Source organism: Myiozetetes cayanensis, unplaced genomic scaffold (assembly GCF_022539395.1).
Source record: "Myiozetetes cayanensis isolate MyiCay16 unplaced genomic scaffold, myiCay2020 scf21, whole genome shotgun sequence".
NCBI classification, from domain to species: domain Eukaryota; kingdom Metazoa; phylum Chordata; class Aves; order Passeriformes; family Tyrannidae; genus Myiozetetes; species Myiozetetes cayanensis.
This window is the reverse complement of record NW_026087423.1, coordinates 14,172,059-14,188,642: the sequence shown is the minus strand read 5'-3', so window position 1 is coordinate 14,188,642 and position 16,584 is coordinate 14,172,059. Positions and strand designations below refer to the sequence as shown.

The 16,584-nt window shown below is 39.0% G+C and overlaps 1 protein-coding gene across 3 annotated transcripts in view; it reads left to right on the top strand.

Annotated features, from left to right (window-relative positions):
• The window catches only part of PPM1F (protein phosphatase, Mg2+/Mn2+ dependent 1F), a 28,331-nt gene extending 14,073 nt beyond the window's left edge, over positions 1-14,258 (top strand). For 2 of the 3 annotated variants that reach the window (XM_050318418.1, XM_050318416.1), the window contains exons 3-7: positions 672-871; positions 2,176-2,364; positions 3,463-3,606; positions 4,520-4,613; positions 5,713-14,258. In XM_050318418.1, coding sequence (XP_050174375.1) covers positions 672-871; positions 2,176-2,364; positions 3,463-3,606; positions 4,520-4,613; positions 5,713-6,086 — 1,001 coding nt within the window. In that variant the 3' untranslated portion in view covers positions 6,087-14,258. The remainder of the gene's footprint in view (positions 1-671; positions 872-2,175; positions 2,365-3,462; positions 3,607-4,519; positions 4,614-5,712) is intronic. The other variant, XM_050318419.1, reaches the window with a different exon arrangement.
• The last annotated feature ends 2,326 nt before the right edge of the window (positions 14,259-16,584 follow it).

Sequence of the window (16,584 nt, the reverse complement as noted above, 5' to 3'; positions counted from 1 at the left end):
AAAGCTGGAAAGTAGCAGAAGTGTTCTGTCCCTCCAGCTCCTGCAACCATGAGTATTTAAAAATCTAAAGATAACAGCTTAAAATTCTAGTTGTTCAGCTCAACTATGAGTTGAGCTACTGACCTCAGCAAAACATTCTCAGACTTCCGTGTTGTTTCAGTGGAAGTGGTTCAGTAGGAGATAAACCAACCCAAAGCTAGGCTAACGCTTTTTCAACCCTTGTGTCCAAGACAACAGCAATATCATCTTTAAGGCTTTTCTGACCACTTGATTATTTCTTTTTTTTTTTTTTTTTTCCTAAGTAGGGAGGAACTCCTACCACTATATCTTATTAATTTTACTTACATAATGATAATATTTATGTCTAATATACCAGATTGACTTTTGGGTCTCTTTACAATTTTTGTAATGTAATCACCTACTTGATAATCCTCTGTTTTGAAAGAGAACCAGCAAGTAAAGAAGCTGCTATTATCCATGATGTTATACTGGTTTCCATTGCAACTTCCTCTCAGGACCCCATTTTAATTCTTGCAGAGCCTGTACAGGCAGAGTGCTGTATGTGTGTATGTAGCTGTAAGAAAAGAAACTTTAAGGAAAGACAGGCCAAAAGATGGGGTAATGTAGGAACACAGGGCACAGCACTGACTGTTTTGTCTTTGTGCTCTCAGTGCTAGATGGGGAGTCACTGCAGCGCTGCTTCTTTAACAAGCTTTGGGATGTTTGCTCTGAGTGGCAGAAGCAGTTGCCACCACTGAGACCCCTTGAGCGGTTCCTACTTGTTTCCATCCACGCCATTCGTAACACTCGACGGAAAATGGAGGATCGCCATGTTCTGCTCCCAGAGTTCAACCAGCTGTTTGGTTTATCAGTAAGTCTGGACACGGCTGGGGAGGCCAGTTGGGTGGCTTTTCAACATTGCTATAAACACAATGACCTAGTGATGGATGGCCTGTGAAATGGCAAAGATTTGTTGCCACAAGTTACTTATCATGTCTGTCCTGGAGCAGGGACTTAATGACTCACATTGCTGGGGGACAACTACTGCCTTGGTAAAGAAGTGATACAGGGAGGATCTTGTGACTTTGGGTTTCATGTCATAAGTGATACAGGGAGATGGGAAATTCACCTAGTGTTATGTTGCTGGAGTTAAAATGTTCTTGTGACTGACACAACTTATATATTTATTGAGAGCAGCCCTGGGGAGAAGGACCTGGGGATGTTTGATGAGAAGCTCAGTGTGACCCAGTACCTGCAGCTCATAAAGCCAAATGTACCCTGGGCTGCATCCAAAGCAGCATGAGCAGAAGGTCAAGCGAGGGGATTCTACCCCTCTGCTCTGTCTTTGTGACACCCCACCTGAAGTGCTGCATCCAACTCTGGGACCCACAACAAAAAAATTAGATGGACCCACTGGAGTGAGTCCAGAGGAGGCCACAAAGATGATGAGAGTGCAGGAGCACCTCTGCTGTGAAGACAGGTTAAGACAGCTGGAGTTGGTCAGCCTGGAGAAGAGAAGGTTCTGGGGAGACCTTTGAGCACCTTCCAGGGTCTAAAGGGTTATGGGAGAGGGGCTTTTTTTACAAGGCATGTAGTGACAAGAAAAAGGGGAATGGTTTTAAACTGAAAGAGTGCATATTTACTTGAGATGTTAAGAAGAAATTCTTTACTGTGAGGGTGACGAGATTCTGGCACAGGTTGCCCAGAGAAGCTGTGGCTGCCCCATCCCTGGAAGTGTCCAAGGCCAGGTTGGATGGGGCTTAAAGCAACCTGGTCTAGTGGTAGGTGTCCCTGTCCATGGCAGAGGGGCTGGAATGAGACTGTATGGCCCCTTCCAACCCAAACCATTCAATGACATTAAGAACAGAAGAGGGGAAAATAAGTACGATAAGTACCAATTACTGAAACTGCTGTAGGACTACATAACCAGCCATCTGCTCTTTCAATTCCAAGTTATGTTCAAGGACATTAAGTGACTAACAGTAAACTAAGAAAAGTAATTCTCTTGCAAAGTACCCATTTTATCCATTTTGTACATGTGTAAATGGATTTAAATTGCTATTTGTGTGAAAGAAAGCTCAGAATAAAGAATCTTTGCTTGGTGGTACCAGTCTATGAGCTGTATTGTTTTTGAACATGAATGTGTCGCGTCTTCTCTCTTCCTCCCTGCAAAAGGATGATGTTGACCGCGCTTACTTTGCGGTGTTTGATGGCCATGGTGGAGTGGATGCTGCTAATTACTCAGCAACTCATTTACATGTAAACGTTGGGTTACATGAAGAGATTGTTAAGAATCCAGCTGAGGCCTTGAAATGCTCTTTCCAGAAAACAGATGAAATGTTTCTTTTCAAAGCCAAAAGAGAGGTGAGTGGATTAATTCAATTGTATTTAAATAACACTGAGAACTGTTGGACAACATGGTATTATCCAGAAAATTCTGGCCATACAGTGTCTTTGAATCACTGGCTTCTTTATGAAATTATGCTACATATAAAGGGTTTTTTTGATCAAATTATTTCTTATTTTGAGGAAAATCAAAATGACAGTGCTTGAAAGTTCAAGATGAGTAACTGAAAAGAGGTGTTAAAGTGGTTTAAATGTTTCTGACATACCAATTATTTGAAAGAACACTGCTGCCTCTTTGCCTAAATTGGGCAGCCTCTATATGTTCTATTTTTCTACCTCTTACCTAGAAAAGATATTTCTCTCTTCCTTATAATATGGTCACTATCTTCCTCTTTCCTGTGCCACCATTAGTGTCACAGGTGGTTGTAAGTGAAAAAGAGTTCTATTATTTAAATCAAACTCTTCAGTTCATTAAACTTATTGATCAACTTTGAATCAAGTTGGTATGATAAACGTTCTCTCTTCAAATCTATATAATGGAAGGATGGTTTATTATACAGTTTGAGAACTCTTTTATTATGGCAGTATAGGGAAGTATTCGTGGTTAATCTGTCAATTAGGTATAAAAGAGGGACCAACATCTTTGTAAGGTCTGAATCACTTATCCAGGACAGTTAATTCTTTCCTTTGTTGACATTCTTATGAGCAAGGTGTCTGTGGTTTCTAGTGTTAGAGTGGAAGATGTGAAAGGGATTGGAGAGATCTGTGTGTGTTTGTGAAATGTTCATAATACTGAAATTCAGATCCTCTTGCTTTTCTGTGTCTGTGTTTTAAACAAGAGAGCTCTTATTCTCCTAGATCACTTTTGGAATTAATAGCAGAGAAGGAAGAACATAATGGAGGCCGTATTAACCACCTGCGTGCTAGAAAATATGTGTATAAATAATTTATTTCAACTCTGTCTACTATCTTGTACCTTTTTTTCATGTAACTGAATTAAGAATGGCAGGTCTACTCTGTTACGTTTAGTGTGATTAAACCTAAGTTTACAATATTGCCATATATTGTAGTAGGGCATGTTGAATGTTCACCAGACATCCCTGTTACCTTCTGCAGAAGCTGCGGAGCGGCACAACAGGTGTATCTGCGTTGATTGTAGGGAACAAGCTGCACATAGCATGGCTGGGGGACTCACAGGTGATGCTGGTGCAGCAAGGGAAAGCTGTGACACTAATGGAACCCCACAAACCAGAAAGAGAAGTAAGTCTGACTGGTTAATTTTTCTCCTAAGTGTGTGTTGTCACAATCTCTTGTGAAACCTTTTGGAATCAAGCTTTCTTAAGTGTTTGGTGCTTTACATAATTACATATATTGTATGGTACAATCTGGAGAATCAACAATTTTTTTTTTTGCATACACTCCTGTGTCTTGACAGGGTGATTCCTACACCTTGCCTGCTTGAAAGTACTGATGGTACTGGTAGTCCTGACTTCAGTTCCTACTTAGACTGTCTGTTCAAAATTTGTAGTAATAAAAGACTTTTACAGGATTTTTGTGTGTTTGTGTATGCGAATTTAAATCTGCCTATTTCAAAATAATTTACTATTTTGAGATTAATTGCTATTTAAAATGTTATCATAATGCAAGTCTTTCGTAGTATGCAGTACTGTCAATGAAAAGCAAATGCTAATCTACTGGCCTAACTGGCTTAAAGTGTATTGCATTTCCTATCTGTTTTAAATAGCCAGATATTTTATTATATGAAATTGGATGGGAACCTTGCAAGTTTAGCTGGCATTGCATGACCTTTTGCCCTCATTGCATAAATCTTTGTAATAACTGAGTAGTTAAAGAAGTATCAAGGCAAATGCTATTGTTACTTTGCCTAGTTATCTTGTATTTCATTCCAAATATATTTACCCAGTTGCTGTATGGGATGGCAAGAAATGGCAGGAGAGAGTATTCATCCATGGGGGAAAGATCATGACAATACAGAAAATTAAGAATTCTGCTTTTTTGTGGCCAAACTTAGAATAGTTGGGAAGAAGTAGTTTGTTTCCAGTAACCCTAAGTGCATGTTTCTGCAGTAGATTCTGCTTTGTGTGCTTACTATATTCACAGTAGAAATACAGAAGCTGAAACAGCATAAAAAATGTATTCCACTGTTTTTCAGGATGAGAGAGCACGGATTGGTGCTCTGGGTGGCTGTGTAACCTACATGGACTGCTGGCGGGTTAATGGTACCTTGGCTGTTTCCAGAGCAATTGGTAAGATAAACCATCAGAATTAGTAAATGTCAGATTATATTTGATTGAAATACACCACCTGAGATTGCAAATGGTATTTTGCTCAGCATCAACCACATAATAAACAACTCTTACTGTCTTTCCAATAAGGCAAACTGTAGGACTTACATGGCCTGCAGATACATCATGTTATTGGTTTTACCGTAAGCATAGGATATTCTTTTATTTTACATACTAGCCATGATAATCCTAATTCTTTTCTACTTCTGAGTTTTTTGCTTCTTATAAATGCCTTTGATACTGTGGTGTTTTACAGTAGTTTAACAAATGTGTAGCGTTTAATTTGTAAAAGTGGATGAAGCAATAAATGTTTATCTATTCTTCTTTGTGTGCCCGAATATCTGCTTTTTGGGGGATTTTGTTCACTTTAATATGAATGTATCTTTCTCCTTGACTGTGGATCTTTCTCTTTCAAATCACACACACCCAGCAATTTAGGATATTTTAATTTTAGTATTCCAAAATCTTATTAAATAAGCTTACTTTGCTATTAACCGATTAGGACAAAAAGAGAAAAAAACCCTGGGCAATACAGTAGATAACTATGATGTATGAGTGAAAGCAAATTAGTATAAAATTGCATTAATACTATTTGGATAGGTAGCAACCCATATTTACTAAGTATGTCCATATAAAACTGAAGAACTACACACAGATTCTAATGTCATTGTGCTGTATATCTGTATAGCTAAGAAAAATCTTATTTCATAGCATGCTGAAGACTGTACAAGAGGCATACCTGCAAAATGAAGGCCTGACCATCTCCTTGTACAAATATATTTCTGAGAGAAAAAACTTAGTAATAATTTCTTTAGTTTCCCTGCAAAATTAGGAAAGCATAAATTAAAGCAACCCACTGGATTTAGGTAGGTTCCAAGTGTTCTTAAAGAATCAAAGGTCTTCCATGCTTATTCTATAGCTTTTGACTACTCTTATTTGCATCAGGTACCTCTGGAATATGATCTGGCTGTCCTTGAGGACAGTAAAAGCAATTGATGGGTGAAGAAGTACCTGTTTACATTTGAAGTAATAAAGCCTTTATTTTGATCAATTGTCTCAGGTGACATATGCCAGAAGCCCTATATCTCTGGGGATGCAGATGGAGATTCCTTTGAGCTGACTGGTTCAGAAGATTACTTGCTCCTGGCCTGCGATGGATTCTTTGATGCTATCAAGCCCTATGAGGTTGTAGACTTGGTCCTGGACCATTTAATGCAGACCAAAGGAGAGGGGCTCAAAGCAGCAGAAAGACTGGTGGCTGCTGCCAAGGAGAAGGGATCCAGTGACAACATCACTGTTCTAGTGGTGTTCTTGAGGCATCCTCAGGACATCTTGGCAGACTGCCTCAGAGACCTGAAGAGTGTTGGGGCTGATGATGATGCTCAGAGCTCACCCTTTAATTTCCTTGGCTGTGAGGCAGCAGCCACACAGTGACAGAGTCTGTTTAGTCCAGAATGTTCAGATAAATTCACATTAAGGAATTACTTTCCACTGAAGAAGCCTCTAATATAGTAGGCAAAATGTATCAGGAAAAAATAACAAATGGACAAACATGGAACAGAAAGGCAAGGCCCTTTTTACTATGTTCCCATTTGTCTTTTCCTTCCTTCCTTCCTTATTTCCTTCCTTCCCCCTCCCTTCAGAAAACACTGAGCAGATGTGGCAGTTTGTATAGTTATTTCATCTCTGGGAGCAGACACTAAAGTGAGTCCCAGGGCTGCTGGTCATATCCCTCTACCCTGGAAGTGGTAAGAAACCATATTATGTATAAGCTAATGGGTAAGAATACCTGCTTATGAGTTCTGAGTGAAAATTTAAATTAGTGCTTAGAAAGAACACCGTTATGTTGTATTTAATTGTGATGTTACTTTGGAGGTGTGAAGGGAGAAGCCGTTCCCATCATAGAAAACTTCTTCCTGTGTGTGTTCTGTAGGAACAGGCTTGTGTGAGGGACGGGTGACCAGAGTGCTGTGTAAGGTGCTTTTGGTTTGTACCAAAGACGATATTACAAGAATGGTGCAGCCTCTTTATTCAACCAGAAACATTTAATTTTTGTGTGTACAGGGAGCAGAAAATGAAAACTGGATGCTCCTGAAAAAGAACAGTAAAACTAACTAGAAATATCCCAGGGAAAATGATAGAAAATAACTGCTTTCTGCGATGCTCTGGTTTATAAACTGGAATTTGATATTTAACTGTAGTGGATTATTCTCCCTAAAGAAACGTGCTTTATTGGCTATTTGGCAACCTGAAAAGAAAGGACCCCTCGTGTTGTATTTGAGAAAGATCTTTGCAGTATGTGTGCGCAAGCAGGTAAATGTGCTCTTCCTGCCACTATTTTGTGTACTATTACAAAGGAGAATTTTAGTTTTATTGTAAGTGATTTTGTTAATTTTCTGAACTTTACAGTTGGAGGACTGTTTTGCAGTGTTACTTTATTTTGTTGTGGTTTTTATTTAAACTGGAATTTTGAAGTGGCTCTGTCTTTATTATCTGGTATAAAAAACTGACTACCGTTCAGTGCCTTAAATGTTTCACCCAAGGATTGCTGGCTGCCTATCACATGATAAGCCAGCTTTTACTGTTTTTAAAATGTGACTTTTTTATTTCATTAGTGCACTTAAATGTTTCAGCTTTGTGAATTACTGTAGTGGTAACTAGGTTTCAAGAAAATATGTCTTTCACTGTTGCCAAATGTTGTGGCTTGCAGTAAAAGCTTCACTTGAATTACTCCCTGCCCAGTGCAAAAAGCTATTGTGAGTTAATCATAAAGTAACAATCTGAGTCACCATGGCTTTCATTTAAAAACAAGTAACTTCTGACCTTCACAAGAAAATTCAGTAACGCAAACTGGAAATTGTTTAGTTTTTATTAATACTTGGTTAGTTTGGCCTTCCTTACTTCCTGATCCTTTGGAGTCTAGGTAACTTTCTAAGGAACTGTGAAGCTCAGAGGATGAAAGTGTCGTAATGAGTGTGGAAGGTGTTGCACAGCTGTTCCATTCATTCCATCCTAGAGCCTCTGGTTGTGTTTTGTCTTGCCTGGCTTGCAGGACTCAGCAAGATCTGAAGGCTCAATGGTAGATTTGTTATTAATTTCAGTGTCTAAACAGAAAGTGCTTTGCATCTAGCAGCAAGTTTGTAAGCCTAACTTAGAAGCACATCATTGCAACACGTCAGTCCTGTTGATTAAAATATGTTGAACAATAATGTTGCTTAGGGAGGAAATTTAAGTAGAAGGGATGGCTCAGGGGAAGAACAGAGCAGCGCTGGTTGTATCCCCAGTGTCTCTAGATCATTGACTGGTGTGGAACAATGCAGTGACCTGAGTGAGCTGAGGTTTTTGCTGGAATACTACAAATGATCTTATGGTTTGATGTTGGAACTGCTCAGTGAGCTACTCTCTTGTGACACAGCAGCTGAGAGAATGACTGCCTTGTTTTGCTATGCAACAACAGGAGCTTTTCCTCTGAAAAGAATGTAAGCAGTTTTCCATCCTACATTTTGGTGTCCTCAAATATGTGCGATGGCAGCCTAGGAGGGTTGGTATCAGTTTTTGTAGTGAACCTACTTCAGTTAAGAAAGCTCTTTGCAGTAATCCCTTTGGATTTATCATCTCATCTTTCTTTGATTTCTAGCCCAGATATTCAACGTCATGCTAAGTTCTGATGACCACTAGTGCCTCTTGGTGTCTTGGAAATAGTTCTCAGTATTAATATAGTAAGAATCACACAGAATTGTTTGATTTCATTGCTATCTGAGGTTTATCAGAAGAGAGGGAAGCTATTGTATTCATGAAGGGAGGTGTGAAATGTTGGTAAGTTCATGGTATGGTTTAGCAGTTTCTGAAATTTGCCAGTATTCCTCAAAGGTGGAGGGGGCTGAACAAGCCAAATTCTTTGTGGTGATCCTTTTATTTCAACCTCTCCTGGGCAGATTTGCATTACAGAGGAAACAAAGTCTTGAGTGGATGGATACTTACAGATTTGTGGGATTATCCTTGGCTGTTTCAAATTTGATAATTTTTGTTTTATGGGGAGCTAAGTGAAATGGGCCTTTAGAAAGCTGTCTGTAGCAATCAAAAAATCCAATTCTCAAGCTATACCCTAGGGAAGAAATTCTGCATTCTATGAAGCTATTCCTTTATATAGGTGTGTTCATTCTGAATGACTTAATGCCTCATTTCTTTGAGATGTCTTTGGGAACTCATACAGATTGCAGTGTGGATTAAAAGTATTTAATTTTCAGAGACTTCTTACTAGCTTTAAAAAGTCTGGTCAGGTCTGCAGGTGTTGTAATGGGTCAAAAATCCTATCGGTGGAATAAATAAGTCTTTAAGTGTAATTTACAAGAAAATCCCAAATACAGTTTTGGGGGAAATAGATTTTGGTGATGCCTTATCTATTCTTGACAGCCTGATCAAAACCTATGGAAACTTGTTAGGTTTTTTTTTTGTTCTGTTTTAAACAAAAACAAAAAAAAAATCAATTTGATGTTGAAAGTATGACAAGTATGGATGACAAGATGCAAGTATGGATTTTGGAAGTGCACTTCTAAAATGATCATCAGGATGGTCTTATCCTTGGGATGGCAACAATACAAGAAATCCATTTTGGTTTCACTTTTCATTTTGGTATCACTTGTAGAAGCCACAATCTCTAATGCACAATGCTGTTACAAGGAAAACCACTAGTATGGGTGGTGAGGAGAGAGGGGAAGGAGCTCTAGCAGAAGGTATGAAATTAAACTAAATAGTTCAAGATATGGAATGATCCTATGTGTTGAATTTACAGTACTAATCTGCTACGTTAGCTTTTCTTATCTTTTCTCTTGAAACTTCTTGGATTTTTGGTGTTGACTGTTCTGTTTTCCTTTCCTCCTTTAGTTAAAAATAATATCTAATTTTGATGAGAGAATGCTCTGGCCTCTGTGGGCCTTCCCAGTGTCATCTACAATATATTAATACTTGTCCACCAGTGTCAGATCAACTAATGACAAATTGACTAGTTTGTGTGTTTTCATGTTGTCTTTCTGATGGGCCTTCAACAAAAGCAGTTCTTGAGTTTAGCCAAAACCTTTGAGGCTGCAGAATTTAGCTGAAGGATTCAAGACCAATGTTCAATGAAAAATGAAAGTATTTTCATGTCTTGCTAAGCTCAAAATGAACATCTGCTGCTGCATTCTAGCACTCAGCATAAGAAAAATCACTCTTCAAAGGAGCCTGCATTTGTAAAACCAAGCACACTTAAATTCTTATGTTGTTTGATTGGAAACTGGCTTTGTCATTTTTTTTTAGTGGGTATCCAATATCTCTTTAGCTTATGGGTAATTCGTACTTCTACCTTCCCTTCCTTGCCTCGTCTTCTACAAAGACACATACCTAAGGCAGTGAAATATTCTGGCTCTGACATAGACCAGATTAAAATTTTACAAATTACATTTGTTGGGGGGGTTCATTTTGGCTTTTTTTTTTTTCCCTGAGAATATATATGATAGAAATGCAGGCAGATTTTTAGAACAGAGGGAGATTAAGTAAAATCCGCCCTCTGAGTGATGGAGGAGTGAAAGAGAGAGACAGGAATGCATTTAAGTATTATTAATGCCTATTTTAAAAAGGAAGTGGGCTGGAAAATGGAGCTGTCAGTTTTTTAAAGCAAAATACCAGTGCTTGAAAGAATTAGAAACACACCTATTAAAAAGGCAGAACTCAGCTAAGGCAACTCTGTCTTCAAACGGCCAAGGGAGGAATCACACTGAATGTGTCCAAGGTGACTTACTGTGACCCTTCAGCACTGCCTTGGAAGCAAATGCTACTAAATGGATTTTTCCAAGCATCCTCCCATGTGAAGTGATGCTGAGAGGGAGCATCCAGGGTCTGCAGTTCCTGGTCGCTGTGCAAGTGCTGCTGTGAGGAAACACCCTGGGGTGTGTCCATGAGCTTTGGAGGATGAGTAATTGGGCACGGAGTGGTTACAGGAGAGTTGGCAGTTGAGTAGTGTTAATCACAGTGATGACTTTAATAGCATTTAATAGACACTTATTTGAATTTGAAGTCAGATGTAATACTGCTCTTTTAAAAATCACTTCCAATGCCATTAACTTTCTGTCATGAAGAGCCACTAAAATTTCCATTTTTCAGTTGAATGTTGGGAAAAGTGCTTCTCTTGCTTTCTCAGTTCTGGAGATAAGTTGGCTGCCTGCACTGGAAAACCCATTTTCAGTTGGTAGCTTAAAGCAGCTGTTTAGGGTTGAAGATTCCCTCCTGGGCAATCCCTTAAAAACTAACAAAAAGGTGTTTCTGAAAGAGGTGGCTGAGGAACACAGATATTTGTAAATGGCGGTGCACAAAAGGTAACGAGCAAATACCCTCAATCTATAAAGGACATAATCAGTAAAGTCTAAATTAATATTTCAGCTTCACTCTTTGTGTAAGTTTGTCTTCTGTTGGGTGAATTACTCATGTTCTTGTGGATGCAGGTACTGAATGCACAATACCAGCCAGGGTCTATTTCTAGTCTTATAGTACTGAAGTATCAAGCAAATGCTTTAGGGAGAAGGTAGGGGGATGTTAGCCACAACAGAGCAGATTGCAGATGATTCATGGATAATTTAGCTATAGTTAACCCTGAATTAAATTTCCCGGCTTAGTTCTATTACTGTCCCTTTTGCAATTCGGCCTTCAGACAAAATCCTACTAGGAAGAAGTGGTCGATTCCCCTTTTTGAGGAGCAAACCTTCCTCATGAACAAAATGCCATCCAGGAAGGGCTGGAGAAGGAGAAAAATGAGCTTTTAAATGTGTACAAACCTTCCCAATCTACATGAAGTCATGTATTCTGCCTAAACACAAGTTTATAGCAGGTCTGGTTACATTTGAATAGTGCTGAAAAGCAGTGGGGTTTCTGCCAAGCTCATCATAACCTTTCAAACAGCACCAAAACCAAGAGGCTGGTCCTCTCCATGTTAGTAAGTTGAACCTCTAAACCAGCAGCACTGTGGAGTATTTGTTTTGCACCGTTGACAGCTCTGCACTAAGCCATATACTTTCTGCATGTGTTTTGATTGATTTTAATGTATTTCTTGGGTTTTATTTTATCTGAAGCTATTTTTATTGTTATCAGTCATGTCAGCTGAAAAGTAATCAAATGGAAACATGAAAGAGCGACTGGACCTCTGAACACCTGTCTGTCATAGACACTTATTAAAATACTGCCTTAAAATGAGCTGGTAGGTTCTTGTGATAGGTAACCTTATCTCCGCATGGAACAGGAAACCAAAATCTTACAGAGAATCACTTAAGCCTTCATTTTGGTGTGACCCCTCAGAGCCTGAACACTCACAAGTTGTTCAGTGTTCCTGATTTAATGTGTTTTCCAAGTTGCTGCTGGTGCACACAAAAATAAATAAGAGGCAGCTGTGTTGGCCACATAGAAAATTTAGTCAGATGCAACTTTTGTTAAAAAGGACAAAATCAATAGGAAAAGAGATGTTTTCAAGCTTCTTCGAATGCAAACAATGGAATAAAAAAAAGCAGCCTTGAAGAGCTGGCAGTGCACTGTCTGCTGAAAACCCTTGTTTTAAGCAAATTAATTTGGCTGCTTTGTAATGTCTGCTTTATTTTGATAACAAACTCCTCTCAGAGTTTTATGTCTTATTGTGTGATTTTAGTCTGAAGAGAGAAGATACGTTCAACTCCTTAGGAAGTTGAATATATCTGTGCTTTGTGACTAGTTAGATTATGATTATTGATTACTAATTGCCAGGGGACATTAATATATCAAATACTGAACTTGCTAATGATTAAATGGTTCTGAATTTCCATGCACAGGAACTTCATTGGTCCTTCCTGATCTATCGGGTCGCTCCTTAAAGTTAATTATCATTTTTGAGGCAATACATTAGGCATACAGAAGGTTTGGGTTTTTTTTGGCAAATGGAGCTGGAAGGTGTGACCATAGTTCCCTCTAGGAACTATTTATCCTTTTATCTAAGCAATGATGGTTCTTTTTGGATGTCCAGTGATAAAGAGATAACAGCTAGGATATTAGACTGATCCTATGGAGAGCTTTTCAGGGCAATAAAATACTATGATTTCTTTTTTTTCATGCTGCCCTTTTGAACTTTGTTACAAGGCATTCTACTGAATATTGGATGATTAATGCTGCTTTTTTTTAACCTTTTTTTTTTGCTTCACCTTGTTTAATAATAGCAAGATATTTGTTTTACTGGGGGTTAAAACTTTACACTGGCCTCTTTTTTGTCAGTATAAAGTTTTAACTCTTAAGTCCTTTTAACGTAATGACTAACTACTTCCAACTTCCTCTTCTGAAAGTCAGTTCTGCTCTGTCTCCTCCTTATTCTCTCCCAATTGTCCCTCTTCTATCTTTTATGTCCTTTTACATTGTCATACCACACCTCCTCTCCCCAAAATGGTGCTTCTTAGACTGTAAATTCTGTTAGCTGTTAAGTTAGTTTAGTTGCCATTTTATAATTTTAATTTCATCTGTGTCCATAGTGAATGTGGTCCAATCTTTGGAGGCCTGCAACACCAAGAGTGTAAAAAGTGCCATGTCAGCTAGGAAGATGAGACTACAATAGCTGTTGTGTCTTTGGCATGGACCAGTATTGGATGTCTAAGAAGAAAATCCTGTTATTTGCATGTTATTCCATAGGAATACTTTAGCTTATTTCAGGTAACAGTAGCTCTCATCCTGATTACAAGACTTGAGAAACATTCTTGTCTCTGTAGTTCCTTGTTCCTGCAGATTGTTTTCAAACATTTGCACTGTTTAGAGTGGGGGAAAAGCTTTCTGATTTCCTTCACCTCCTCAGCTCTCTCTCTCTCACCCCAGCTGGCCAAGCAGACAGGCTGGTAACGGAGCACATCCTACGGCTCATCGGCCCTTCAGTCAGTGTCATTCTTCAGGGTCTGCTCTGTAAGGTAATGTCAGTCCTGTGCTTATGTAGTGGTAAGTTAGACCTCTGTGACTACTCCTGCTGACTTAAAAAATATGTGTTCTTATCAGTATTAAAATAGTACAAGAGCAGAGCTGTTGCTTTAGGCACATTTCTTGCCACTGTGTTGGCTATTGAACCTTGAATGAAAATAAGAGGGCCAGTGACTCTGAAATAGGAGCTGTTAGCCAAGTGTTGTAGAATCACAGTCCTTATTTATTTTGTATGCTAATCTGCACTTGTGACCATGAGCAGAAAAGCTACAGTACAGCAGGTTTTATAAACTGTGGCTTAACCAGTTATCTAGTCTCTTAAAAGTTATTTAAACTGACTGGTTTTATGCACAGGTCAAAACCCTGTTGTCATTGATCATTAAATGCTATGCATATTGTACTTTCATTTACGTGGATTGTTCTAATAGTGCTCGTGTGTATTATGCTACATTGCCGTATTTTTTTATATATGTATGTATTGCATGAGGTTTAATTGGGGTTTTTTGTATTGTCACTTTTGTATTCACACAGTGCCTCATGTATCTATTTACATATTGCAGGAAATTGTTTCAAAGCAGTGATTGGAAACAGGTGGGGATAAGAACTCACCACTGTAGGATCTGATGTATCTGAAGTATTAATAAAGTATAGTGATTTAAAGCACTGTTTGTTTCTTTCCTTAAATATATTTTTCATTTTAATACTGCAAGTAGCTGGATCCACGATGCTCTTGTTGCACATCTTTGAGTGGTTACCCTGACATCACATCTTACCTTCTTCCATAGGGCTTTTCTGGGAAAAGAGACCAGTGGAAGCACTACAAGCGTGCTTGCTTGAAAAGATGAATGTCACTAAATCTTGTATTGTTTACCTCCAATTCATGGATTTGATCAGTTTTCTTTTGTTCCTTTTACCAGCTGGCCACAGTAACAAAGCAGGTTAAATTGAGCGTACTGTCTATGTCTTACAGTAGTGGGATAATGATCTGAAAGACCATGTTGCAGCAGAGGTTATGACAGTTTTTATTCACTTGCATACTAGTTAAGGAAGTGGACTTTAACTGCTGAAGTGGAAGGATGGAGGATGAATTCTTAGAGTATGTTAGGGCTGACTTACTACAGAACATAGAGGAGGTTCTAAGAAGGATGGTAACTATCAAAATATAAGTATGACTTGGAAGCTAAGCTAATGTGGGATTGTTTCTGAAGTGCAGGTGTTCATGTCCTCAGGAAGACATGTCAGGAAGAGCAGGACAGAGGTGGGAGACTTGACAGAAGGCAACTTTTAACAGTCTTAGCAATCTGCGAGATGCAGTCTTTCAGGCAGTTTGTCTAAATGCTTATTTATTTATTTCAGTGAAGAAGAAAATAAAAGTGTACTAAGAACCCAGGAGGCTGCGTCAAAGGGAAGCAGCTATAGTATTTCTTGAAATTCAAAAGTAAGTATAGCCATAGTGAGTCATCAGGTAGATTCTGGTCAAGATGCTGTGGGCATGCTTGATCGTACTTCAGATCAAACGCCAAATCTCTTGAAAATATCTTTCATTTCATGGTTCTAAATGTTTTGTGGGTTTGTTTTTATTTTTTTAACAGAATTTCAGGGGTGAAAATTCACTTGTAATAATCTGTAAAAAAAGCAGCAAATTCTCAGAAAAGTGTAGTGTGGGGATTTGCTTGACTGGGGTTAGCAGCAGTTTCTGAGCCTGTGATTCACTGAGCTCACCAGGGAGCATAAGCAGCAGCTGCCTGCCAGTGTTCTTTTGTGGTTTTGTAAGGCAGCAATGGGAATCCATCATCTAGGTAACTCCACAGTCCAAAGGCATCTACAGCTAATTTTTGCCAATGACAATACAGAGCTGAACAAAGTCAATCCCATGTCTCATAGGCATCCCGTGCACTTCCTAACAGAGGGTGCTGCCTTTCCATAGCTCTGAGCCCATTCCAGATAAGTTGAGAACAGGACTGGACATCACTATTGTTTCTCCTTTCTGATATCCAACATTGGCTTTAGTGTCTCCTTTTGAATAGTAGAAGGTGAAATCCAGGCACTGGCGATTCTTGGCTGTGCTGTCTTACTCTGACTGTTTTCTTTCTCATCTAGCAGATCTCGAACAGCCCACGTGTTCAACATGGGGCTCAGAGCCAATCCTCTGCTCCTGTTCCCAGTCATGGCAGACTCTGTTGCTGGTGGGTCTGAGCAAGAAGCAATCAATAAGCTTATGGAAGTGAATGTAAACCTTTGATTTAAAGCTATGCAAAGCTAAACTTAGCTGTCATTGACGGGGTTCATGACACAAAAGTATTATCCACCTTGATTGTTTGAGCAAGGAATAACAAATCTTCATGTCCTGTTCAACTACTCTAATTGGATATATGTTTCTTTGTGGAAAATGTGCTGTAAAATCTGTTGCCTCTCATTTCCTAGACTGTAGGAAATACTGAAATAACTGTGGTGATGAGGCACATGTTTCTGTTTCAGCCTGAATTAGTGACTGAGGCAACACAAATGAGGGCTGTTTCATTCTTCTGGAGCTGCTCAGTTTACCTTGACCAGTATTTGCTGATTTCATCCATGCTCTCTACAAACTTTACTGGGGGTTGCTATGCAGAAATAAATTCTTTAGCTTGTCATGGTTTGATCCCAGCTGGCAACTAAGTACTACGCAGCTGCTCCCTCCCTCTTCCCTGCCCAACCCCCAAGCAGGAGGAGAATGGGGGGAAAAATTTATAACTTCTGGGTTGGGATAAGAACAGTTTAATAATTGAAACAAAAGGAAAGATAATAAAAAATATAATCATAATAATTAAAATAGTTTTAATTAAAAGTTAAGAGAGAGAGGAGCATAACCCATGTGAAACAAGTGACGCACAACACAATTGCTCAGCACCCACTGACTGATGCCTGTCTCTGGGCAGAGATCCACCACTCCTGGCCAGCTCCCCTCAGTTTATACACTGGGAGTGATGTTCTGGGGTATGGAACAGCC